General features: G+C 45.6%; 1 protein-coding gene across 1 annotated transcript in view; it reads right to left on the reverse strand.

Annotated features, from left to right (window-relative positions):
- Positions 1-25982, reverse strand: part of ADAM12 (ADAM metallopeptidase domain 12) — a 168248-nt gene extending 142266 nt beyond the window's left edge. The window contains exons 1-2 of the mRNA XM_056495215.1: positions 25765-25982; positions 10103-10236 (exon numbers count right to left, since the gene is read on the reverse strand). Coding sequence (XP_056351190.1) covers positions 10103-10236; positions 25765-25918 — 288 coding nt within the window. The 5' untranslated portion in view covers positions 25919-25982. The remainder of the gene's footprint in view (positions 1-10102; positions 10237-25764) is intronic.
- Between the last annotated feature and the right edge of the window lie 923 nt (positions 25983-26905).

The raw sequence follows: 26905 nt of genomic DNA on the forward strand, positions 1-26905 counted from the left end.
AAAAATAAATCAACAAAAATTGGGCATCTCAGAGAAGATCTGACCCTCCCATCCCCAGGCAGCAGCTTTGGCTAAAAGTCTTTATTCCTGTGCTCGTTGAGGTGGTCTCAGGTAATAAAATTGTTCTAGATATTAAAATGATTTATAGGTTTAGTTTTAATGCAGAATGCAAAGTGCTGGAGGCAGAGCTGTGGCTCCCCATTCCTAGAGGAGCTCAAGGCCAGGTTGGAGCAATCTGGGATAGAGGAAGGTGTCCCTGGCCATGGCAGGGGGTGGGATGGGATGAGCTTTAACATCCCTTCCAACAAAGCATTCTGTGATTCCTGGAATCACTGCAGCCAGCGATGGCTGGCTGGGAAGGGCTTGGCAGGTTCACCCCAAAAACACCATTTTAATGCAGGGAATGCTCCTCAAAGGATGTGGTCAGTGGAGAGAGAAGGAACAAACAAGGAGATGAGCCCTGCCAAGGAACCACCCTGGTGCAGGAGAGGCCAGAGGAGGAAGGGGGAACAAAGGCACAGAGCAGGAGCCAAATAAAGCTGATCCTAAGGCAGGAGACACAGCAAGGGCAGAGGGATGAGGGCAGGACTAAGGAGCTCCCCATTTCCTGAGCGTGACTGCAGCTGAGAGGAAACAAGAGATTCACATCTGGGAACCTGGGCAGAGCATCAAAGGGCAGGGACGGATCTGAACGGGGCTTGACACATCCTGGTGTGGAATGGGAGGGACAGGAGCCCCCCTGGCCCCAGGGACAGAGCCAGTGTGGTTAACTGCAGGGACAGTGACAGCAAACACACCTCAGGGACACCTGCAGAGCTGTGGGACACTGGGCAGGAACAGCCCCACACCATTGTCACCTGCAGTTATGGGACACTGGGCAGGAACAGCCCCACACCATTGTCACCTGCACAGTTATGGGGACACTGGGCAGGAACAGCCCCACACCATTGTCACCTGCAGTTATGGGACACTGGGCAGGAACAGCCCCACACCATTGTCACCTGCAGTGATGGGACACTGGGCAGGAACAGCCCCACACCATTGTCACCTGCAGAGCTGTGGGACACTGGGCAGGAACAGCCCCACACCATTGTCACCTGCACAGTTATGGGGACACTGGGCAGGAACAGCCCCACACCATTGTCACCAACAGTTATGGGACACTGGGCAGGAACAGCCCCACACCATTGTCACCTGCAGAGCTCTGGGACACTGGGCAGGAACAGCCCCACACCATTGTCACCTGCAGTTATGGGGACACTGGGCAGGAACAGCCCCACACCATTGTCACCTGCAGAGCTGTGGGACACTGGGCAGGAACAGCCCCACACCATTGTCACCTGCACAGTTATGGGGACACTGGGCAGGAACAGCCCCACACCATTGTCACCTGCAGTTATGGGGACACTGGGCAGGAACAGCCCCACACCATTGTCACCTGCAGAGCTGTGGGACACTGGGCAGGAACAGCCCCACACCATTGTCACCTGCAGTTATGGGGACACTGGGCAGGAACAGCCCCAGCACATCCTTGATCAAGTCCAGGAGAGCCCAGCAGGCTCTGCCAGCAGCCCCACCACACACACAATATTGAATTGAAATGCATCTCACAGGGATTTCACCCCCAGCCTCTCCATCTCCATCTCTGCAAGGCTGGAAATTGCAATATTCAGCTCCAAAAGCTCCATTTTGCTTTAGAACTGTGTCCTTTAGGAAAGACACCACACAAGTGGGACATGCAATTTCCACGAGAGGAAAATTGAACACAAACTTTCTGCTGCAATATCAAAATGATACAGATAATTTATACCTCATCTACACAAGCTTTTTGAAAGCAGATGGCAGAGGTTTTTCTGGCAGTCATTTTATTTCTAGACAAATACCAACACCTTGAAAGCCTTTTATTATCAAGATATTCCTGCTGCATTTTAAAAAGCTTTATTATCAATCCTAATTATTTTTTTATCAGGCTTTAAACTGCATATAACCTCGATGACTCCTCATTACAATTCTGAAAAATGAGAAATATTCTTATGGAAGAGGCAAATCAGCTGGGGCTTGAGTAAATCATATTGAAATAGAATTATAATTCAACAACAAAGGCCCTGGGCTTGTTAGCTGTAGGACTCAGTGGATTGACCAGCTCAATTTACCTCTTCACCCCTAAAACACACACTGAGAACAACTCAATTTACTGTGGCTTTCTGAAATAAGGGTCTTCATCACAAAATATGTCAGCAGCTCATGGTTTCTCCTGCTCAGAGGATTTCAGTCCTTAGAAAGGCCCCAGATTTTGCTGCTTTTACAAGCCCACAAAGGACTCCCTGCAGGAGCTGCACGTTCCAGGTGCCAGGGGATTTGGTGGGAGAGAGCCTGCTCTAGTCCAGGGCTCAGTCTGACCCCAGGCACTCACATCAGGAATTAGGAACAAGAGAGATTCTCCTCCTGCCTGTAAGAAAAGATGATCACATGCTCAGAGCTGGAAAGCAAAGCATTCTTTTAATCCAACACTGAAATTCATACCTTACACTCCAAGATCTGCTGCAAGAGACGTGAAATAGCCAAGTATAAGCTAAATTAATTCAATATGAAAATGCCTCAGTACAAGCACTTTACAAACCCAGCACAAGGCAGGAACTTGGGTTTAGATTTTAATCCCACATTAAAGGGTCGCTAACTTGAACCACGTCATTAAAATCAAAATATCTTTTCCCCCATTTTATTGCAGAAAGCACAATCTGTTTGTTTATGGGACTGGGTTTTTTGTTGGTTTTTTTTTTTTTTTTTTAAAGTGGCAGCCTGAAAACTCAAGTGAAAGTGGATTGCTTCAGCCCCATCAGCTTTTGAAGGATCTGAGACACTACCTCATAGCTGGTGGGTCCCAACCAACCCTGCAGAGCCCCTGGCCTGGGCTGGTACTGGGAGGCAGAGCTCCCCACCATGATATCACTGGTGATCTGCCCTAGCCAAGTATGACAGAATTCCTCCAGCCCACCAACAGGAATCTCACCCTGTGGAATCTCACCCCACAGAGAGCAGGATTGTTCACATAAACTCCATTTTCTGTCCATTCAAACAGCCAGCACTTCCAATAACACCTGAGCACAAGCACAGAGCTTAGCAGGCTGCATCACTTAGACCAGAAATGAAATGGACACTTTTCTGGATGAGTCCCAGTTGTTTAACACTTCCCAGTGTGCCCAAGCCACTCAGGCAGGAAATGAATCCTCGTGTATCTAGCTGGAACCAGGGCACTGATTCAGTGCAGACAGAGAAAAGAATTTTCCTCTCTCAATCACCAACACCAAGTTTTTATTGGTGCTCCCAGCTCCAGGAATTTCTCAGCCCTGGAGCTGCTGTGTGAGCTCCAGCAAGTCCCTGGAAGCAGGACACACCTACCAACATTTCTGAAAAATGTCGTGAATTAAATTATCAGATGGATCAGTTGGTTAAAGGAGGTTGGATGGGAGGGAGGGAACATGTTTTCCTCCTCTTGGATGAGGGGAGCTTTGAGCTGCTTTGGCTCCCTGGGACACAGAAATTCCCTGACTGCCAGAGGAGGTGCCACGCTCCCTTCCCTGATTGTGTCCATGCAAAACTTATGCTGCTTCCAAATTAAACAAACACAGAAGAGTTATTGGCTAATAGAGCACAGTTGCACTAATTACTGCTCAGAGTGGCCCTACAAGGCAGGAGTATGGGTATGAGGAAAAGCAAAAGAAATATCAGATTGTTTACCAGGCTATTAAATTAATGACTTCCAGGTAATTAATTAAAGGCTCAAGGAGAGGATCTCCCAGGGAAGGTTGTGGAGGATTAGTGCTGTTCCTCTGCCTGTGCCAAGCTGCATTCCCAGCTGATGACACAGCTTGTGCAGAGAGCACAGCTCTGCCTCTTACAGTCGATGCTCATGAGTCATAAAAAATATGGAGAGCTCTATAAATTCTGGTTATGCCTCTCTCTCTCAAGATATGTAAAACAACCATGTAAAAGAGCTATGAAAGCTGTCCTCAGCCTTCAAAGCCTTGTTCAAGCAGCACTGTATGATTCCCCTTAATACAATTGTCTGGAAGTCTAAACTTTGGTAATTATTTCGAATGAAAAGGAACAGCAGGAGGCTCAGTTGAAGGGAATATAAACAATTATCACTTGCACGAAGGCTATGCCAGTTATGAAATAAACTTGAATGGGTTTGCTCTTGAAAACACTGAGCTCTAAATTAATTATCTGACAGAGTGAGCCCCTCAGCTGTGAAGCAAAGCCTGTGAGAGTCACACAGGAGGTGCAGCAAAGAGGGAACCAGCACTGAGACCTGCCCTGGGAGGGAGGGCAGGCCCTGGCACAGGTGCCCAGATTTGCTGTGGCTGCCCCTGGATCCCTGGCAGTGCCCAAGGCCAGGCTGGACATTGGGGCTGGAGCAGCTGGGATGGTGGGAGGTGTCCCTGCCCATGGCAGGGGGAGGAACAAGACAAACTTTAGGGTCCCTTCCCACCCAAACCATTCCAGGATTCTGTGAGTCTGATTTCTGCTGATGCCCCAATAAGCTCCTAATGAAACTGAAACTGGTGTGGAGACCAAAACTTTGGACAAGACCCTGGCTGTGACTGCCTTTGCCCCTTCTGCCAGCTCCCAATGTGCTCTTGAATCTCCAGCATTATTACAGTGGCTTCTTAACAAATTTAAAGTTATTTCCTCTTCCAATCAATGGCAAAAAAATCCCTATTTTAGTAGGTGTTGAACTAGGGCCTTAGAGTGAAGGCATAAAAAAATGCAGAAAGGTGAAAAGCATCAGTGTAACCCCCAACAGATGTGATAAATCTGGAGAATCATAAAGATAACCAACAACTGTCAGAGCTGATGATACTTGTACAGATAGCAGAGAATTGCACACTGGGATTCACATAACCAGTGCCCAGAATGCCACACAAATAATCAAGATTCTGATGTTTGCTCCTGAGCACAACCCACAGCAAAATATTTAGGAATATTTAGGCAGGGATGCAAAAGCTGCTTCTTCAGGAGCAAAGGGAGATGCAATGCATGCTAAGCAGCAGGGAATGGTAATCCTCTGCCACTTCACATGCACAATCTTAGAGCTGTGACAAGTGTACACTTAAAAACCAGAAGAAATATGGTCTAAATATATATTTTATAGCTGGCTTTCATCTTTATCTTCACATTTCATTGCTAGAGTTTATATTCAAAGCATAACATAACACCAAGAAAGAAAAAAAGAGTGTTGCTACAAGAAAAGGAATTCTGCCTTCTCATCTTTCTTTCTCCCTGTTTTTTTTTAAACCCTTCTTTAAGATTTCAATTTGCAACCCTGATTTATTCCAGCCCAAGCAAAGGAAGGAAACAGATTCACACGAGCTCAGAGTCTGGCCTTGAAAACTTCATCTTGGCAAAGCAGTGTTACTGTTCCTGAATCCACTGCCCCCTCCCCACAGAGAGAAGAATTTCTGATTTATTTGGATTTAGAAGTCACTGGTGTTGCAGTGAGAGCTGGAAATGTCCTGCAGGTCTTGCCATCCTCTGTGCCCACCATGGGCACCTTTCCCTTCCTCTGCTTGTCTCTAACTCCAACACAACCCCAATATCCTGGGGTTGGACAAGAGTCTCACTCTCTGCAAGGTGGGGGACAGATGGATTTTCCAATCTATTTTTATATATTGAGCTATATATTTATATCAGTGACAGTATTTTAAGAGTCCTGTGAGGCTCACAGTGATCCAGGTGGATTAAAGGTCTGACCCAGTGATTGTGTGCAGATTGTGTGCAGCTTCTTTCCCACAGTTAATTATTTTAAAGAAGTCACACAGGCAAATTTGCTCATTGATTTACACATCCCCCAAATTTTACATCAAAAATCAAATTCCCTGTTTGAAATTCCATTGTTTGAAAGCAACCTGGCCTGGCAACTTGTAAACTCTAATCAAGTCCAAGCATCTCAGGCTTTCCAGCTTCTCATATGGTGTTTTTAGGGACCACACTCAGCTCCAGGCTGCAGGTCCTCAAATACCTGCCCAGGTCCAGCTGCATTCCCATTTATTTTTATGAATGGCAGCTGTATCCTGACTGGAGCACCCACAGGTTAATAATGCAGTTGGACAGAGATCAGGATTACAAAAGAAGATCCATAAGCATCAAAATGTGCAAAATATCCCCAGTAAGGAAAGCTGCACCTAACTTGCCCGTGTGATTTTAGAAAGCTGAGAGGATTAAATCTCTCCAAGCACTTGGTCCTGCTTCTCTCTGAGACCCTGCAGGTGCCAGCAGTGGCATTACAGGTCCCACACAGAAAAAACAGAGAAACCCCCACACCTGAGTGACTGGTGCCACACCCTGAGCCCTCTGTGTTCACCTGCACAGCTGATCACACCAAACCCTCACAAAATCCTTTCCATTTCTCAAGAACTTCACTCATTTTGCAATCTGGACCAATCCCTGGTGCACAGCCAGCTCCACTAACCCGTGTCCCTCTGGGAACACGAGTGTCAGCCCAGGGCAATGCCACACTGGGATCCCCTCAGCATTCCAGCTCTTCCATGCCAGGAATTCCCCCACTGTGATGACCTTTAAAGCACAGAGCCAAAATCCTCTTAATGCCCATGTGCAACATTTCCTGGCTGGCTCTTGTCTCCCCCAGAGCAGGGATGTGCTGCAGGCTCTGGAACAGCATCACTGATATTACCTGACCCAGAGCTCCTGTGCTGCAGGGATCTGGCACACACCAAGCCCTCTGTGTCCCTAACAGGGTGTGAGGATAAAAGCTGAAGCCAAACAGATGGTCCTCGAGAAATCTTCCCTAAAGTGCTCTGTGTACTAAAACATCACTTACCCAAACTCTCATCAAACTTGGCTGGATCTGGGAGTCGCGAGCCAAGTTTGGAAGAAAAATATTCAGCTGGAAATATGTGGTGGGGGGGAAAGGAGGCTTTTTGCTGCACTGAAATAATATAAAATGAAACTATTTCGTTCAAACCTTGGAAATGTTTAAGAGAAATAGAACCCAGCCCTGGTGTGTTTAAAGCAAGCACTGAGGTGGGGGGTGGCAATCAACACAGAAGGCAAAGTGCTGAGCAAATGAAAAAAGAGAAGTGGAAGGACAACTGGAGCTCTAATGTATAATGACCTATCAACACATGCTGTAATGCACACAAAATTTCAGGCAAGGAGGAAATCACATCTGCAGGGAATATGGGCAGCTATTGTTTGAAGCCCAGGGTGATGCTGCACAACCCTTCAGGAGCCCGATCCTGCTGCCACACGGCCACAAACGCAGCATTTTCTCCTCAGCAGCAGCAACTGCACACCCAAAATAGCAGCCACCAATTTTATCAGCCTGCTCAGCATTGGCAACTGAATATTATATCCAGTTAATAAAAGAATTTTACTAGGTATTTTTCCTACAGTAAAATATTCCCACTGAAAATGTTAGGTTTTCTAAATTGAAAGATGCCAGGAGAAATGTTATCAACCCCAAATAAACAAACAGCATCACACAGTTGTAAAAACATTGAGGTACTTCTCTTAAGTATCTATATTTTCTTTTTTAAATGTTCTTCCCTATCCAGGATGCTGTTAGGACAAAGGGAAAAGGTCCCAAGTTGTTCTCAGGTGATATTAGGAAAAAATTTTCACTGAAAGAATGGATAAGAATTGGATCAGGATTCCCCAGGGCAGGGTTGGAGTCTCCATCCCTGGAAGTCTTAAAGAAATGCCTGGATGTGGCACTCAGTGCTGTGGTTTAATAGATGAGGTGGTGCCCTAAGGTTGGATTTCATGACCTTGGGGGTATTTTCCAGCCTAAAGGATTCCATGATTCTACAAAAGGTGTTGGCACCAGCACAGGCACCTTTTAAACAGGAAAAAAGCAACAACATTTCTGAAATGATGCCACCATGAAATGCTGGCCTTGGTTTCATAGAGCTTTGACTTGAGGAAGGTGAAGAGAAAAATTGATGTGCCCAGTAAATGATCAATTCTCTCCATACACTTAATTTACAGTTAGGAAACTCTTTAAATACAATTTAATGACATGTCTGAATTTAAAACTGGGGTTTGCCTCTCACTAATGTAAACTTTCATAGGAAGCACTTAAATCACGAGATGTCCTTGAAAAAGCACATCCCAAATGTGTTAAAGTAAAATCTGGTTAGAGGTGAGCAAATTTTCATTTTTTTGCCTCAGTAAATGGAATTTTCTCGTTGCTGCTGAGCAGCTCTGTGTGCTTGTGCCATTAGACAGTGTGAATTATCTCACATTTTTTGCTCAGTGTAGAAAGTCATTAGCTTAATAATCATTCCTGACAGATTCCAAGTGAGAGATTCCAGCAGATACTGCAGCGACTCCCGGGGTAAATAAAAGGACAGTTTTATCTCCGAGATGGGAGAGAAGCTGCACTAAATGATGAGTGTGCTTTCCCAGGGACTAATTGTTTAGCAGGAGTATTTACAGTGAAAGGATTGGGGAATGGGGCCATCATTGCCAGGCAATTATCTGTACACAAATAACTTTAATCCCCTGGCATTTTTATAGCCACTCCATTATTTATTTTACCATATATCCTATTGCAATACCGTTCCCCTCTTACAAGTACATACTTTTTTTGACTTCATATACAATTAAAATAAAGCAGAGGAACACTTTGAAACGAGTTGAAGAACAATAGATCCCATTTAGCCATCAAATACAGCAGTATTTAACTTCTGTGCTTTTGATCAATATTTATGTGACAAGCTATTCATTACTCTTCTCCTCTACCACTGAAGTTGTTGTTCTTCCCACAGCCTGATGTGCACTTTTGTGTATTTAATTTATAAGTTTCCATGGAAAAGAGGCATTCAAAAGAGAAAAAAAAAATGCTGATACAGCACGTGGATCTTTCTACCAAGCCACAAATCTTTTCTAGTGTTCATCTTAAACTGAAAGTAATTCTGGGAAACAAATTAACTATATAAATCACATTATCATTACTCACAGAAAGATCCTCTCAGAGAGCTGCAGTGAGTAGCTAAAAGGCCTCTCTCTATATGGAGAAAGCCTGTTTCTAATTAAATAATCTAAAAATAGAGTTGCACATACATCTAGGACGGAGCCATCTGTGTTATCTCTCCAAGATAACCATTCCACACCCACTCTGATATCCCTTTCACCACTGCACACACAGCTGGGCCTGGCCCTTCTTTCCTATTTAGGAAGGGACAGAGGAAAAGAGGGAAAAATTTTAATCCAGGCAAGCTTTTTTTGAAAGTCAGAGCCCTTGTTTGGAAATATCTTTTCACACCTACTTGTGTCAATCAGCAGTGAGGTCCAGAGCCTTGTCCTGCAGCAGTCAAGCAGGATTTCTCCATGGAACACTTTCCCAATCCAGCAAGGAAAGCTGGTTCTAATTGGCTCTCTGGGCTTTTTGTATTGTTTTTGTGGGTTTTACTTGGTTTTTTTCTCTCTTTTCTTTTTTTTTTTTTTTTTTTTTTGACTACTTAAAAACTTTACTTTTTCTCCTCCACATTCAGATAATTGAAAGAGCAACATAAAAAAATGAGCTGGAATCAAGCTGGACCTGAGTTAAAAGGTTGGGTGAGAGATTCCCATGATACATTGGTGATAATAAACAAAAAAACTGTGTTCATACTTCAGGAAAGAGATAAAACCCAGCTTTTTTTTTTTTTTTTGTCCCTAAAAGCTGCAGCCAGCACAGCAACATTATTTAACTGGTCCCTAAATTTCTTGCTGTCAGACTGTATTTACTCAAACAAACCTGCCTGGTGTGCTTGCCCCTCCCTCAGTTTTGGTTTTGCTGTTGCATGATAGAATCTCAGGCAATGAAATTATGATTCTTTCACTTTAAACTTCCATTTCTGCCATCAGAAAGAAGAATTCATCTCTGAAGGAAAAAGGTATTCATTTGAACCAACCAAAAACCATTTATGCATTTCTTAAATTAAATAAACAACAGTTTTAGATATGTGGCAACAACAATATAAAAACATATTAAAAATATATAAAAACCTACAGGATGAAAGTGCATTGAATTCTCCCAACAGCTTTAAATTGTTACACACCTCAGAATAAACAAATAGGCAAAATGAAGACTAACCTTTGAATTAATGCCATTCCCTGGTCTCCACTGCTCTCCATTCAAAAGGAAGGGAATTGTTATCTCATAATCTTGGGATTGATCCTTTGACACCTGCAGCCTGGGGGGCTCCACTGTGCTGTCCACATCCTCACCTAAGGACAGGGAGAAGCACTTGGGGTTAGCTGGGAAGAGCCTCTGACAAGGTGAACCTTGTTATTTAAGGGACTTGGCAGCATATTGGAAAAGGAAATACTTCAGGAAAAGGATTAAACATTCAACAGTGTCAAAGCTACACAAATTCCAGAGAGAACCTGTGAAATCAGAGGGGTTCAGGGGAATGAGATGAAATGAGGGCAGCAGAAGACAAAGAGTGCACATTAAGAGTAGAGATATCAGGATGCAAGGATATCATCATGGAGGATGCACAGCCTCATTAGTGGGGAAAATAAAATGTCTGGAAGAGAAAGAGAATATAAACTCACTGAAATAACACTCCACTCCTACACAGGCAGATGACTTCCATTCAAAGCACCAGGTCAAAAAGCTGTTTGCAAGCAGCATTTATCAAGGGTTTTTCCTCCTCCTAAATATATTAATGGCATTGTGCCTGTCAAGACAGAGCCCTAAAACCAATATCACAGGACAAGAGCTGGAAGAATAACTGAGAATAAATCAAAGAGAAGACAGGGATGGCTTCCAGGTGCCACAGGATGGTCAAAACTCTGCTGGGGTTTGCCACACTTCCCTGTGCTCCCCTAATGCTCTCAGAGGATGAAGAGACACATTCTGAGCAGAATTATCCCCATTTAGTCACTGTTAGAATTAGCTTTAAAACATCTGTGCTGTCATTATGGCAAAGCCAACGTGAGCAGAAATGAAGTCTGGTATTTTTCAACATGCTTTTAAAAATACAACACTTTACTAAAACACACGCAAAGAGAACCCAAAACAAACAAAAAAAAATAACCCTTCACAAGTTAAAAAGATAAAATATATTGGAGAGAGGGAGCTGTGTGTTACTCAGAGCTCTTGCACCCCTTTGATGCAGCCCCAGTGACAGTGGGCTGGCAGGACACAGCCCTTGGGAGAGATGATCCAAACCTGGCCCAAGATTTGGTTTTCCCCTAGGGAGGCACATGAGACACAGTCTCAGCAGCCTGGGAGGGTCCAGACAGAACCTCCAACCCTTTATTCTCATTATCAGGCAGGAAGCTCCCTGCTCAGAGCAGGAATTTATGAAGCATATCTCAGCAGAATGAGAAAAGTTTGGCTCCAGCCCTGCTCTCCTTTCTCCTTGGCCCACTAGAGCAACCTCAGCCACACAAATTGAATGACTCAGGCCCTTCTATGATTTTGTGGGGTTTGCATTCTGAAAGTGTGATGAGATCTAAGTTTTCAGAGCCCCTTGGGGGATCCTCATCCTCCTGTGGATGCAGTGTCTGCTCTGCTTCCATGAACTCTGGCACATGGAGCTGCCAAGGTGATAGCAGGAAACATCAAAGTCTCTCTGATCCTCCTCCCTGTGCCTTTCCTCATCACTCTGCAAAGCATGAGCTTCACAGCATTACCCAAAACAGCAGGAAAAACAGGGAGGGAACCAGCATTTGTGCACAGATGTGTTATTCCCTAAATAGACAGCCTGGTCTGTAAAAATACAATGGGAAAAGGGAGGAAAATCCACACAAAGTGTGGTTCAAGTTTGCCACTCCTCCTTCTCTTCCATCCCAAGGAAGTGATGCTCGTGGTGCATAACAAAGCAAGGTTACAATGAGCTAATTTCATCTCCACACGTGCTTATTTATCTGCTGAAAATGCTCATTGTGCAGAAGTGTTGATGGTCTGGAGACAGGTTTATGGGCAGCAGTTATATCTTTATTGGAAGGGATAATTTATTTGGGGGGAAACAAAGCAGACAAGCTTCAGGGTTTGCAAACTCTTCTGAAGGCACAGCATTTATAAAACACAAGATCAATTTCTGTCTAGTTGCTCTCCCTGAGCCAGATACTTGGCTGCTTATCTGAATGTTTTTATTTAAATTATTGGGTGTGATAAAAATCACAGCTTCCTGAGGAAGGCAGAGGAAGCTCTGCAGCCCAATTTTGGGCCTCATTCTGGAGAGAATTTGGGCACATGAATTGTGCACTTGCTTAACTCCCAGCTGCCCTCAGTGTGATATCAGCACAGTGTGGTGTCTTTTGTATATCAAATAATGGTTTTTTCTCATGAAATTTCATTATATTTATGGGCTGGATATATTTTGCAAAATAAAGACACCCTGTATAGCTGATAAATAAACTCTAACCCAAAAAAAAAAAAAAAAAAAAAAAAAAAAAAAAAAAAAAGAAGTATGGGGATATGGGGAAGATAAGAAGGTAAATCCTTTAAATAGGTTTCTGCAGCCTGATTGCAAAGCTTTGAATAGCATGGGGCAGAAAAAAAGGGAATAGCAGGGAAGAGCAACCCACACTTATCTTGAGCAGGAGAGATCTGAAAGGCACTGAGCAATGGGACACAGACATGGGAGAGGAGTATTCTAAATCAGGAGGAAAAATACCCACAAAAAATATAAGGAGAGAGCAGACCAAAAATAAAGCAGGAATAGTGCAGGAAACTTGGGAAAAATGGGATAAAACCAGGTGGGTACAAAAGTGAGTCCTGGGAAAACTTGGAGAGTCTTTGAGCCTCACCTGAGCAGGAGGCACCAAGGAATTTACCCCAGTCAGGGGTAGCTCACCCAGCCCCTTGCACAAAAGACATTCCCAGTGTTGTGGGATGTTCTGGGACAGAACAAACACAGCTCCCCCAAAGGGCATCCCAGGGACACCAGGAGAGCAGCACTGGGAAGGGTTTCCATCACCCCGAGCACATCCCCAGCTCCCAGGGCTGCAGCTCCTCAAGCTCACAGACCTGCTGGTATTTCCTCCCAGACACTCTGCACCTCCCTTCCCCATTTTCAGGAGGATTTCTTTGAAGCTGAACCATCAGAATTGTTTGTGTTCCATTAATAATGAGGCCTCTTCCCTACAGGGACTCTTGGTGCTACAGCAGAATAAATAGTGCAATAATTGAAATCAGAGAATTGAAATTTTGGTAATGTGTCAGAGAGGAGAAAATCAGGCCATGTGCAGGACCAGGAAGTTATATTAGACCCAGGTTTCCTATCTTTTGTGTCACATGCACCTACTTACTCACCTACTTATTTTCCACTGCAGTGAAATTCTGTCCAGCTCTTCCTGACACAAGCTCATCTCCCACTTTTTCACATGAAAAACTTCCCAGTTGTGTCTGTTTTCTATTTTCAGCCTGCACTGAAGGTAATGCTTTTGATCCACAAGCAGCCCACAAGCTGATGCAGTGCCCTTTATTCTTTTTTCTTCCCCCCAGTAAAATAAAAGCTACTTTGTACAAATAGTGAGATGAGTAGATGTTACCTGTCAGTGACTTTTGTGTGGCTTAAATATTTTTCATCTGCCATGTACTTCTACAACTTTTCTGCTTTGCACAGTATCATACAAGGGCTTGTTGGCAAAGAGTGGTTTTCATCTTTTTGCTTTTCTTTTCAGCTCCTCCAAGCTCTGTGCAAAATAAACTCTGAGCATGTGATGCCACTGCCTCCTGAAAAAACCCAGACACTCTCCAGATTTGCATTTACTTAAAATTAATAAGCTTTTAGTGAGGCAGGGCCATTTATTTGTCCTCATGACAAACAAAGAGGTGAATGCACCCAGTGCTGAGTAGCTCTGGATAAAATGGGATTAAGTGCAAGGAAAACAGAATGTGCCCCACTAAATGCACAGCCCAAGCCTCCTGCCAGGGCTGGCTGTGCCCCAGAGCAGGACAGGAGTCAGACCTGGTTTATTAACAAAATCCATCTCTTACACACAGATTTACAGAAAAGTCAGCTGATGCTGAGCTTCCTTCCCCTGTGGATGGGCTGCTCTTGTCCCACACAAAAACAGAATAACACAGTTCAGAGAATCCCACAATGGTCTGGGTGGGAAGGGACTGGCAAATCACCATTCCACCCCACCCAGGGCAGGGACACCTTCACTGTCCCAGTGTCCAGCCCCAATGTCCAGCCTGGCCCTGCCAGGGATCCAGGGGCAGCCACAGCAAACCTGGGCACCCTCTGTCCTAGGGCTCCAACACCCTCACAGCCAGGAATTCCTGCCCAATATCCCATCTAAATCCACCCACTGTCAGCCTAAAGCCATTCCCTGTGTCCTGTCCCTCCATCCCCTGTTCCCAGTCCCTCTCCAGCTCTCCTGGAGCCCCTTTAGGCTGTGGGATGTCCATCCCCATCCCAGACTGGAGCTCTGTCTCCTCACACTGTCCCCAAACACCCCTCCTGTCCCCCTGCACTTAGGAAAATTACAGAAGTGAGGGAATAAAAAAGACTGAATTAAATTATCCTTGTGTAACCTTTCCTACTATAAACCACCTCAAAATTGTAAGTCACAGCCTGTCCTCATTTTTCTCTGCAACAAAACACTCAAAGCACTGGAATAATCTTTGGATTGTAAAGAATAATGGAACTGAGTAATCTTTCTGCAAACTGCAACCAGCTAAGGACAGGCAATGCCCTGGAAGTCAGGAAGGACATCCTTTATCCATTTCCCTCCTCATTTTCCTCAGTTTAGCTCTCAGTTGGTGGGTCCATGACCCAGCTGGGTCATTCCTGGCTGTGGAGGGAGGGATTTCCACCTGGCTGCATCCAGCCCTGGCTCAGCCACTGGCACTGGGTTTGTGTTCCTGAGGTGTCCCCAGAGCCTCACTGCTGCCTGGGGCCCTGCAGAGGGCAGAGAGCTTCATCCCCATCATCATCTGGGATCATTCTTCTGTCACCTCCAAACTCAGAACAGAAATTTTCAATCCAAAACTCCCAAGCTTACACACTGAGAGGGGAGGACCAAGTCTTGTCCTTCAAGATGGAGATGAACTTAGGAACTTTAGGAAGGGGTGAAACAGGGTAAGGAATGGAAGCTGCCCACAAACACAGCCCCACAACCAGGCAAGGGGAGGGTTTTATCACAGTTCAGTAAGAAAATATATTCTGATCAGTCTGTATTTTTATCATCAACCTTTACTCAAGAGTCCTCCTGCAATGCAATGCTCAGAGGTGGGACATGGCTGCACAGAGGACAGGAATATTACAAATATTACAAACCCCAATGACTTGCAGGCTGGAGCAAGGGGCTGATCCCAGGAGGGTTGTACCCTTGGGGATCATCAGCATTTCTGCTCTAACCATTGCTCCTCAGAGCAGGTGACTCCAGAATGGCCACACGTGGGACTGGGGATAACACTGATAATGCTGCATCAAAGGGTGATTCCAGGGAAGACCAGAGATCCAAAATAATCCTGAGAGAAGCACATCTGGAATGCTGGGGGCATCTGTCCTCACAAAAGATGAACTGAGCCTGGAGCTGGTGGCTTGGAAAGCCTGAATTACAAGGGAACTAAAATAATTATTTTACATAATCTAGAAAACCAAAGGTGACAGGAGCCATGATTGTCCCTTAGCTTTCTGTGCCTCTTGGTATTTATCTTGCCAGTGCTGATATATTTATAGATGGCAGGAGAATAAAATGCCTGTACATAAAGTGAGATAGGATTCCAGTATAGAACTGCACAGAGGATCACATCCAGCTCTTGTCCATCAAGGACAACAAAAAGAAAAGAAAAACCAGCTTGCTTTAAATGGAAATTGTCAACATCAGGGCTCAGATTATATCATGCCAAGAAAAAAAAAGTGTCAATTATCCAATTATGTGGTCAAGGTCTGGGGATTTGAGATTCCAGCCCTCTATTTCACTCCATCTCCCAGCAAAACCCAAAACATTCCCCAAGTTAAACATTATCCAGGCACAGGCCTTGCTGAAACCACCTTCTGAAATGGTTCCTGTTCTGCCTGAGACAGGAAAAACAAACTGGTACTTAATAAAATCACAGAATGGTTTGGATTGGAAGGGACCATAGAGCTCATCCCATTCCATCCCTGCCATGGACAGGGAACCTTCCACTGTCCCAGGTTACTCCAACCCCTTGGACACTTCCAGGGATGGGAATCCACAACCTCCCTGGGCACTAATATAAAAATAAAAATGCAAAATATAATTATATATAATAAGAAATGTGAAAATGCTAGAAAATAAACCAGTACCAGACTTCCAGTGCATGATGGTTAAACAAAGCCAGCCCTGAGACTTGCACAAGGTCAAAGAAGCAACAGCTTAAATTTTACATCAACTGAGAACACAGAAAAAAAGGACAAAAATCACCACATTGATAAGGTGCTTCCATTATCCCACTTCCAGCACTTCCACAGCTTCATAAAAGGCAGCACAGCACCAGACTCTGCCCTCCTTTATTTCTAAGCACAAAAGCCTGGGCAAGATTTGACTGTGCATAAGTAAAACTCTTATCTCTTGCAGTAAAGTTTTTATTAACTCCAAATCATGAATTATTTTCCCAGCTAACCTTTGCTCCTCTAAGCAGTACATTGATTCTTTCTAGAAAACCCAGGAAAATTAGTCCTTTCATGGCCTGCTTGGAAAATAAGTCATTAAAAAAAAAAAAAAAAAAAAGAAAAATTAAACACAAAGTTTTACTTGTTTTCTCCCTTCTCCCAAATCCCCAAGCCCAAGACCTCAGGCATTTAAGCACAAGAAACCCTTGGAAAGCCATGAATTCCATGGATCTTCTTGAGTTTGAATTTTGTCTTTTTTTTTCACACTGCAAAATTACTGCTTGTGTACAAAAATTTTTCAAACATGAGAATTCAGCAGAGGTCTTTGCTGAGCCTGAGGGGAGGCAGCAGTAAGATGACTCCATGGATTTCTGAATTTAATTTTCTGTTATTTTGGCTTCTAAAGGGGAAGATCTTTGGTGGGTAAAGATGAAGCTCTGCAGCATCACCAGTGATCCACACAGGCAGCTCCAGGATGAGAAATGGAAGGTTGAGATTCCCTGATCCCCATTAACTGAACAGCATTAAAAACATGACTTTCAATATTTGGGCTCTGGAATTCTCAGATCTACCTCCTGTCATCACTTGCTCGTGCACACTCACTCCTTTCCTAAATCTGATCCTGCTGATGAAATAATCAGTGACAGGGAACAACCCTCTCACCCCTCCTCCATGAAACCCCATAAACTGCCTGGAATATGTCATGTGCTCGACATTTCAGTGTGGACACGGCAGGGAAAGCTGAAATTTGAAGGTGACCTGCTGCTCTCCTGCACCAAACCCTGTGCTCAGTATCACTGCCCCACCAGCTGAGCAAACTGATGACACAGAGAAAGGCAAAAAATAGAAAAGGTGGGGACAAGAAAAGCCAAACTCAAATGTTCCTTGTGGGACATACCCCCTAAGCAGTTGGATCATCTTAATCTTCAAGCTTCTGTAATACAACTGTTGGAAGGCTCCAAGTCTGAGCACAATAAAGTGCTTTATTCAGGGAACCATATGACTCCATCAGTCATTCAAGCACATGTTTGGCACAGATTGAAAGTGAAAAGCATAGCTAAGGCAAATATTTCAGAACTGAACTTGTCTTCCTAACACACATGGTTTATATATTGGTGTAATATCTATATAACTTTTCAGCTCTCATCTAGAGTAATGTCATGGCTGAAGTACAAAATGATGTCTCTGCACCAGGCTTTTCTCAGTGGATAACACATGCCAAAAAGCCATTTACTAGAAAATTAAAAGGGAGCTATCACACTTGGGGGGAAAGAAAAAATACAAAACCTGTAAAAATAACTTTGTTCCTTCTAATTCCTGAAAATCTATTTCTGCAGTCAGGATGCTGCACCATCCCTCACTGGAGAGCTGAGCTGAAACAAACCCAGGCCAGGCAGCTCCTTCCTCCTCGAGTGCCTGAGATGTGTCCCCTCTGTTTGCAGATGAAATATTGAAATATTGCTCATCACAGAGAGCAACTCCTGCTGATGCAAATGCGATTAGAGCAATCTGGGCAGAGCACAGAGTGATTAAAGCACAAGTAATGGCAGAAGGGTTTGGGCCCTCATTATACAAAATACATATTGAAATGCAGTCAAGGAGAGAAGCCAGTGTATCTCAATATCCTCCCTGTTCTCCAGAACAAAATGTGACAAGTGGAGCTGGGAGAACAACATTTGCCATTGACTGCAGGAGGGGGCAGGGAGCTGCAGAATGTTTCAAACAGCCCCAACCCAGTTTATGATGTGTACAGAATACATACAGGGATATATTTGGGAAACAGCTGTCCAGCCTCATTTGGGATGCTGTTATGTTTGACTGAGGAATTGCTATTCAGGACCAGTCCAAAGACAGAGTTGTCTTTATTTTTCTTTTTTTTTTTTTTTTTTCCCTACAAGAGAACATTTCAAAACATGGAGAAATAAAGCAGTGAAGCTCTGAAGGAAAGGGCATTTCAGCACAGTGGGTCATGGGGTGGATTGAGAGGTTCCCCCCATGGAAGAGCTCAGGGTTGGAGGTCACAGAAGAGGGCAAGTGAGAAATGCAAGATTCCAACCCAAAGGAGCTTTGGAAAGCCCATGACACAACAGCTTCTGTCCTCCTGCTGCAAATCCTGTTTCAGCTGCTGCTTTCCAAGCCCTGATCCACACCATATCAGCTGGCCCAGCCATTCCCTCTTGTGAAAACAGGCAGGACAGGGCTAGTGATGGATGAGAATCCCCAAGGGCTGCACAGTGCCTTTCCCTGAGGTATTTCCAGGATGCCAGAGTGACGGATATCCCACCTCATCTGCCTGCTCCTAAACTGCTGCTTCTTCCCCAAAGAGTCCCTCATATCCTTTTTTTGGTTATGAACTCAGCCTTGCACCCTTCTGCACCAGCAGCACCCACCAAAAACACTTACTGAGGCAGGGGAACACTAACCTGTGCTTCACAAGCACCAGGAATCCACACAGCTCCAAGGGCAGAGGAAAAGGTGCTAAATATATCTTCACTTTCCAGCAATGAGTCCACATAATTATGTGAAAATCCAGGTCCAGTGCTCCTCTCCAGCTCCTCCCCCCAAAACCTCATGAAAAGCTACTTCCACTAAGTAAAATTCAAATTACTCCCAAAAATACAATTTCCTCTTGGTCTTTCAGAAGGCACAGTGCAATGATTGACTAACCTGCCTGGGGGAGCACAGGGAATGCTCAGCACAGCTGGGCTGAGGGATGCTCTGCCTGTGCAGGGAAAAGCACCAGGGGCTGGGAGAGGGGCTGTGCTCCTCCCAGAACTCCAACCAGCCCTTCAGATCTCCAGGAGACCCGGCTGAGGGGAGCTGCAGCATTAATTCAGGTGAGCAGGCACGGGATGTGAGAGGAGCTGAGGAGTTGATATCCACCAGGAGTTTCTGCTTGTGTGGGGAATTCCTGATCCTCACATCACACAGCAGGGAGAGGAAAATGAACTGCACCTGCTCCAGCACAGGCTGTCACTGAATCTCCCTTCTGGCTTTTAAAACATGAATGAAAAGACAACTTGGAGTGAGTTAATGCTCCTGAAGCCACCTGTCCTGCCCAGGTTTCTGAGTGTGACCTTGTGGAAAGTGTCACCAGGAGCTCTGGGTCACTCCACAACTCCTGACTTTCACACATTCCTCCACACATGAGCTACAGGAGCAAAGAATATTTATTTTTATGGTTTCTTCAGGGCAGGATACTGCCCCAGGTCACTGGCAAAGCTCTGCACATCCTCTGGTGCTGCAGGAAGGATCTCAAATGCAGCACAGGACATGAGACCAGGCTGTGCCATGGAGGGGAGGGAATTTATGCCAAAAGAGGGGCAGGCATAGAAATAAGATAAAAACAGCACAGGGAGTAAATAGCTCCTTCTTTCTAAAGTGTGAGGGTTTAAACTAAAAGAGGAGAGATTTAGATTGGATATCAGGAAGAAATTCCTCTCTGTGAGGTGGGGAGGGGCTGGGATGGAATTCCCAGATTTGCTGTGGCTGCCCCTGGATCCCTGGCAGTGCCCAAGGCCAGGCTGGACATTGGGGCTGGACACTGGGACAGTGAAGGTGTCCCTGCCATGGCAGGGGTGGCACTGGGGGGAATTTAAGGTCCCTTCCAGCCCAAACCATTCCAGGATTCTGGAATTTCTCCTGCAACAATCCCATATTTTCACCTTGCTGTTTACCCAAAGTATGTCTGTGCCTTACTCAGGAGGCAAGAGATGAAGAAATAAATCCTCATTCCTTTGGGATGCTCACCTCATGCTTCAAACCACACATCAAACTGCAAGAGCAGGTTTGAACCTGAGACCCTTCCATGATCTCCAGTGCAAAAAGGAGCAAGGATGAGGTGCTGTGTCCATCCCTGTGTGCTGAATTTATTCCCAACTCTCTCCATCATCACAGCGCTCTCAGTGGCAGAAAAAGCATGTAAAATAAATTTAATATGGACTGAATTATCCTCCTCACATCTCCTAATTGTTGAAGTAGCAGAGGATCTCAGCACAGACCATCACTGCATTCAGGCAGTGCTGCTGGGCACAGCACTGGCCATGCTCAGCTCCAGGCCCATATGATCCCCTTATTAAATTATAAAGTCCAGATTTTGTAATTTTAATTTTTTTTTTGCATAACTATACCAAAATAATCCCATAAATACTTTAATTTGTTGAAGTTTGTATATTAATATATTTTTTCAGAGGTAAGCAGTCACATATGAAGTTTATCTTTCAGCTGCTTTCAGGGTTAGAACACATTTAAAAGAAGCAAGAAAACTTTCACCATTGTCAGAAGAAGGTTTTTCACTTAATGAACATGATACATAATATTAAACTAAATTTCCAGGGGCTGACACAGTTCCTCTTAAAAAATACCTCAAAATAAATGAGTTAAAGATCCTTTTGTGCCAAATTCTGCATCCAAGTTTTTCTGCCTTGATGTGCATTATCCAGCATGGCTAACAGGCCATGACACATTTCACTTCTTGCCTTATTACATCATAGATTTGGGACAAGAAAGAATTTGTTCTTCTAATCACTGCTTTTAGCAAGTTGACCTTGTGAAAGGACAATTTCCTGCCTCCAAATGCTTTTTTATCCTAGCTCCAGGTCATGGAAAGCAGCAAAATTCATTTGTATGAGGTGAAAAAAAATTAGTGGAACAACCTGAAGGGATTAAACAGATTAATTTCTGATTAGATGATGGAGTTCAAGTCATTTGATACCAACTTAGTCTCAAAATCCTGCATGAGCCCTAAAAAGAGAAGGGGCAAGATGCTGGAGGAGGGCTCTACTAAGAAACAATCCCTCCTCTTAGTTAGTGGGGTGGCAAAAAGATAAATATTTAATATTTGAAGCACTTTGCTCTGTGTAAACCAGAAACAAAAGGGATTGAGCTCTTGGGCTGCACTGTGAAGAATCCACTGCTACCCTCAGACTGTGAGGTTTTAATTTACTTGGTCACAGATCTGCCCTGGAGACTCAGCAGGACCCAAGAGAATCCTCTGCAGGTGTGGTTCAGGCCTGCAGCATCCAGAACTGGGCAATGATGTGCTTCTGTCCAGGGAGAAATATGAGGAGCTGCTGGAAATTAAGCACAAAGTGCAGGCAACAGGGAGAGTGAGATCCAGGATGACGTGCAGTAAAACATGAGAGGTTGGAGAGGAAGGAAAGTCACCAGAAAAAGGGATTAAATAAAAAATCCCTGCAGTAGGAACAGCCTGGCACCCTGAGCAGGTGTGAGACAGAGCTGGGGAGCGCCTGCTGTATAACCTGGAGTGTTCCACAAGATTCCCAAATACCCTAAAAATGTCAATTCCTGCATTACAGCAGCTGTCCCAGCCCAGGAGAGGAGAAACCCACCCCAAGAGCTGCACCAGGCAGCTCAGGGCTCTGGCACAGCCCAAAAGGAGGCTCAGAGCACAGACAGAGCAGAGCCCAGCTGGGCCAGCTTGCCCTGGCAGTGTCAGACCTGCTGGGAACAGCAGGGATAAATCTGTCAGGAGGAGCACAGGGAGGTGTGGGGAAGGCTGGGGGAGGACCAAAGAAGCCTTTATATGAGTTGAGCCTTTTTAGAACAGAATTTCATGATCATGGGTGTGACTGAGGGATAAACAGATATTTTCAGTGGGATAAACAGAGAAACACAGCCCTGGAATGCTGCTGTCACCCAGGTGCCATCACAGAAATCCCACTGGGGCTCCCAGCAGGATGCAAAACCACCCAAAGCACAGCCTGACAATCATGAGTCCAAGGATGCTCTTTGGGTCTGGATCAGAGCCTTTCCAAAAATCCCAAGCAGAGCAAGAGGTGAGGCACCCAAGGAAACAGCAGTGAAGAAGCTGCCAGCTCCCCAGCGAGGATGCAAACACAGCTGAAGAGTGGCAATGAATTCCTCAGCTGGGGGATTTTGGCAGGGATCTCTGGAGCCCCATGGACAGTGACAGCTCATGCCAGGCTGTCTGCAGGGGACCTGGAAGGGATAATCATCAGACAAGGAGGTGATTATGCAAACACCAGAAATATCTGCCACAAATGCTGGAGCAGTTTGAGAAAAGACAGGATTTATAAATGAAGGTGATGGAGAAGTCAGGTTTAGAGCACAAGACAAGGCAAGATTTCTTCTCCTGCACTTTATTTCCATTAGACCCAAAGAAACTGCAATCAGCAGCAAATTAAAATCTAGACAGAAGTGATTTTAACTGAAGGTAAAGAATTTTGGGTTTTAGTTTTAGGATTTGTTTTTCATGCCCAGAGAAGCTGTGGCTCTTCTATCCCTGGCAGTGCCCAGGGCCAGGCTGGATGGGGTGTGGAGCCATCTGGGACAGTGGAAGGTGTCCCTGCCCATGGCTGGGGGTGGAACAAGATGGTTTTTAAGGTCCCTTCCAACCCAAACTATTCTGTCATTCTAAGAGTCATTTTTTTCTGCTGTTTTCCCAGTTAACACACAATATTTAAAAGAAATTTAGAAGTTTTTACACACATACAATTTAATTTGGACTTTACCTATCCACAGCATCACTTTGTCTGCCCTGCAGAAACAGGACAGCTTTGACCACAAAAACCTTGTCAGGTGTAAATTTTAAGGTGTTTGACTGAGACTGTAAGATGAGATCTCCTCCTACTTTAGATCCCACTCCACAAGGACAACAAAGTTAATTTGGTTGAGTTTGAGTTTTCCTTTTTGTCCATGAAGTCCTTTAAATAGAAACCTAGCACAAGACTGAAAACTAAAAGGGCAATTGTAAAACCACAAAAAAATGGAAAGAAAACATACTAAAAGCAAGCAACAAGGCTACTTTAAATTTGTCTAGCCCACAACCTGATAATTTCTGTTTAATAACAGACCTGCCACTCAGGCAGCCACATCATAACTCCAACTTGTCTTAACCACTAAGCAGGAGTTTCTGTACAAACCAGGGTGTCCTGGCAGCATTAGGATGTCTGCAGGGCTCCAGAATTCCCACTGAGACCTGTGCCAGCCCAGCCAGGAGCACCTGGTGTCACTGGGAGCGTGGCTGGAACTTTCAGCACCTCCATGACCAAGAAAGCAGCACAAGCTCTGGCAGGGCTGAAGCTGAGCTCTGCTTCCACAGGGAAAACTGGAATTAAGGCAAGGGGATGCTCACTGAATATTCTGGATGGGAAAGAGCAAATTACAGACATGGTGTGGAAGGAAGAGGAACAAGAAGGCAAATCCAAGCCACCATGCCCAAATGTAGACATCTAAAGCCCAGAGAGAGGAGCTGACACAAACTTTACACAGAGACTAAATCATCAGTGTGAATGTAACCTTAGAGCTTCAGCTCAGCTCTGAGGGAATCCTGAGCCACAAGAAACTGGATTTCCACCCCCTCTTCCCATTCTGCTCACTCATCTGTGTGCTAGAGCCAAGTCACCCACAGTTTGCCCTCTTAGTATTGTAGGGACAAACACTCTGAAGGGTTTTACCTCCAATTTTTCCAGCTGCAAAACCATGGAGGGGCTGGCCAGCCACAGTGGCTCCCACACTCAGAGCAGGGATGTTCCATCCTCCCACCCAAATCCTCACCACAGGGCAACTATTCCTCCTCATCTGCCAGGGAATTTCTGCAGCCTGTACCCCAAACACACTGATTTGGTGCAAATACAAGTGTTGGCAAAGAGAAATCAGGACCCTCTCCCAACGGCAAAGCTGCAAGTCCTGTTAATCCATTAAAATAAATTCCAGGTGCTTCATCAAAGGCAGCACCTTGTCCTTTCCCCCTCTGGGATTTCCATGTGCTGAAGTATCTCCCCATCTTTTCTCTTAGCAAGTTCAGAGCCAAAGTACCAGTGAAAGTCACTATCAATAAATGTGGAGATAAGCAAATATTTACAAAGCTTCAAGTTACAATGAGGAAAAAAAAAAAAAAAAAAAGCTTAAGAAAAGACCAAACACACGAGTTTGTAGTAACACCCAGGGACACAGACACCCCTCGGTGCTGTTAAATGTATTCATGGAGGAGAATCTCGTTTCCTCTCATATAAAATCTGCACTGTCAGCTGCTTAATGAAGAGGAGAAGACCTGGGCGCTCTGAGAGTCCCAGAACAAACCCCAAACTTGCTGTAGGATGAGACAATCCCTTCCTAGCCTGTTCCCCATCTAGAGTGTGGATAGCACAGCGCTCCCCGCCCGGAGCTCGCTTTGAATGAACACAGCGCCGGCGAGAAAACTCCTACCCTGCCAGGACGCTTTTACCATCACTACTTGGCTTTTCCGCGCAGTTTTTCCCAGCTGGAAACAGAGCCCAAACTCTGACAAGGCTCCCAGACCCTTGAATTCAGCCCGGGGGGATGTTTGGAGGGGATGCGTGGGAGGAGAACTTCCAGCCCCCCTCTCTCCATGGGACACTACAGAACTGGGGGAACCCGAGCTCTGGTCCCAGGGGATGGGACCAGCGGGTTTTGGGGTGCTGGAGGATGAGGGTGCAGAGATGGGACCGGCAGGTTTGGGGGTGCCAGGGGATGGGGGTACAGAGATGGGACCGGCAGGTTTGGGGGTGCCAGGGGATGGGGGTACAGAGAAGGTCCTGCAGTTTTTGGGGTGCAGAGAAGGGACCTGCTGGTGCAAGTTTGGGGGTGCCAGGGGATGGGATTGGCGGGTTTTGGGGTACCAGGAGAGAGGGGTGCAGAGAAGGGACCTGCAAGTTTAGGGGTTCCGGAGCATGAGACCCGGCGGGTTTTGGGGTATCAGAGGATAGGTTAGCAGAGAAGGGACCAGCAGCTTTGGGGATAACAGGGAATGGGACCCGGCGGGTTTTGGGGTGCCAGAGGATAGGGGTGCAGAGAAGGGACCAGCAGGTTTTGGGGTGCCGGGGAATGGAACCCGGCGGGTTTGGGATACCGGGGGATGGGACCCGGCGGGTTTTGGGGATGCCGGGGGATGGGACCCGGCGGGTTTGGGGGATGCCGGGGGATGGGACCCGGCGGGTTTGGGGGATGCCGGGGGATGGGACCCGGCGGGTTTTGGATACCGGGGGATGGGACCCGGCGGGTTTGGGGGTTGCACGGCTCGGTTATCCCGGGAATTCCCTGTAGCCCCGCAGAGGAGCGGGAGCTCGCGAGTGCCCGGCCGGGACCTCCCGCCCCATCCCGCAGCGGCGCGGGGGGAGCCGCGCTCCGGACCCACCTCCCGCTCCCGGCGCGGCCGAAACGGAGCCGGGGCAGGGGATCCTGCGGGGAAAAGCCGAGTGAGACTTACCGGGGGGCGATGGCGAGGGCAGGCAGCCCGGGCCGAGCAGCAGCAGCAGCAGCAGCAGCGCGGGGAGCCGGGCCGGGGGCAGCGCTCGGGGGGAGCGCGGCTGCGCTGCCTGGAGGCGCTTTGACATCGCACCCGCACCGAGACAAACTTTCATCAGCTGGGGCTGGAGAGCAGCCCCATAATATACAGTTACCAGAGGAGCGAGCTGGGACTCAGGATGTGAGAGATTTCCTGCATGCAGTTAACTCCAAAACCCCTCCTGCTCCTGCCTCAGTGCTGATGAGCTGGGCTCGGCTGCTTAGGGAAAAAAAAAAAAAAAAAAAAAAAAAAAAGTAGTTGGGTTTGGTTTTTTGTTGTTTTTTTTTTTTTCTTTCCTCTTTATTTTTTTTTTTTTTCCTTATTTAAATAGGTTTGTGTCGGCTATTTCATATTCTTTTGTTGTTGTTTTGGCAAGGACCAAACCTAATCCTGCGCCCCTCCGCAGGGTCCCAGCCCTGGGGGCTTCGGAGTGCCCCCTCCCATCCCTGCTCCCGGAGTTTTCCCTTTTTTTTTTTTTTTTTAACTCCACACACAAGCCTGCCTGCCGCCTCTGGAAAGACATCTGTGTACGTTAGAGCTCAGGGGTTATTTATTGGTTTCATAATTATTTCAGAGTTGTTTCTGGTGTTGTTTCTTATTTTATATTGTGGGGGTAGAAGGGGAAAAAAAAAAAAAAAAAAAAAAAAAAAGAAAACAAACAACAAAACACACCCACAGAGTTGCCAGATGCATTTTTTAAAATCTCCCTCATTCAAATTATTATTACTGACTGTCTGGGAGAATAACCAAATACAGATTATCTACTCCTTAATGTACCACCAAAACACATGTAATGCCCACATGTTGCTGTGGAGCAGCAGAAAAAAAAAAAAGAATCTAATCCTGAAGATCCTCACAGACTTTTAGTGTGCAGTTTTTAGCTTTAATTTACAAAGATTCTTCCCAAATCTCACGGTTTGGATGCTGACACTGAACTGTGCAGCTTGGCTCCATGTTCCTTGTGCATGAAACAGTTGGCAGAAGTGTTCTGAGATGTGTCTCTGGCCAGCAGGCAACAGAACCATGCAATCCCACTGAAAAATGGTGCTTGGAATCAGATTTG

This window comes from Oenanthe melanoleuca, chromosome 6, assembly GCF_029582105.1.
Source record: "Oenanthe melanoleuca isolate GR-GAL-2019-014 chromosome 6, OMel1.0, whole genome shotgun sequence".
In the NCBI taxonomy this organism is placed as follows: Eukaryota; Metazoa; Chordata; class Aves; order Passeriformes; family Muscicapidae; genus Oenanthe; species Oenanthe melanoleuca.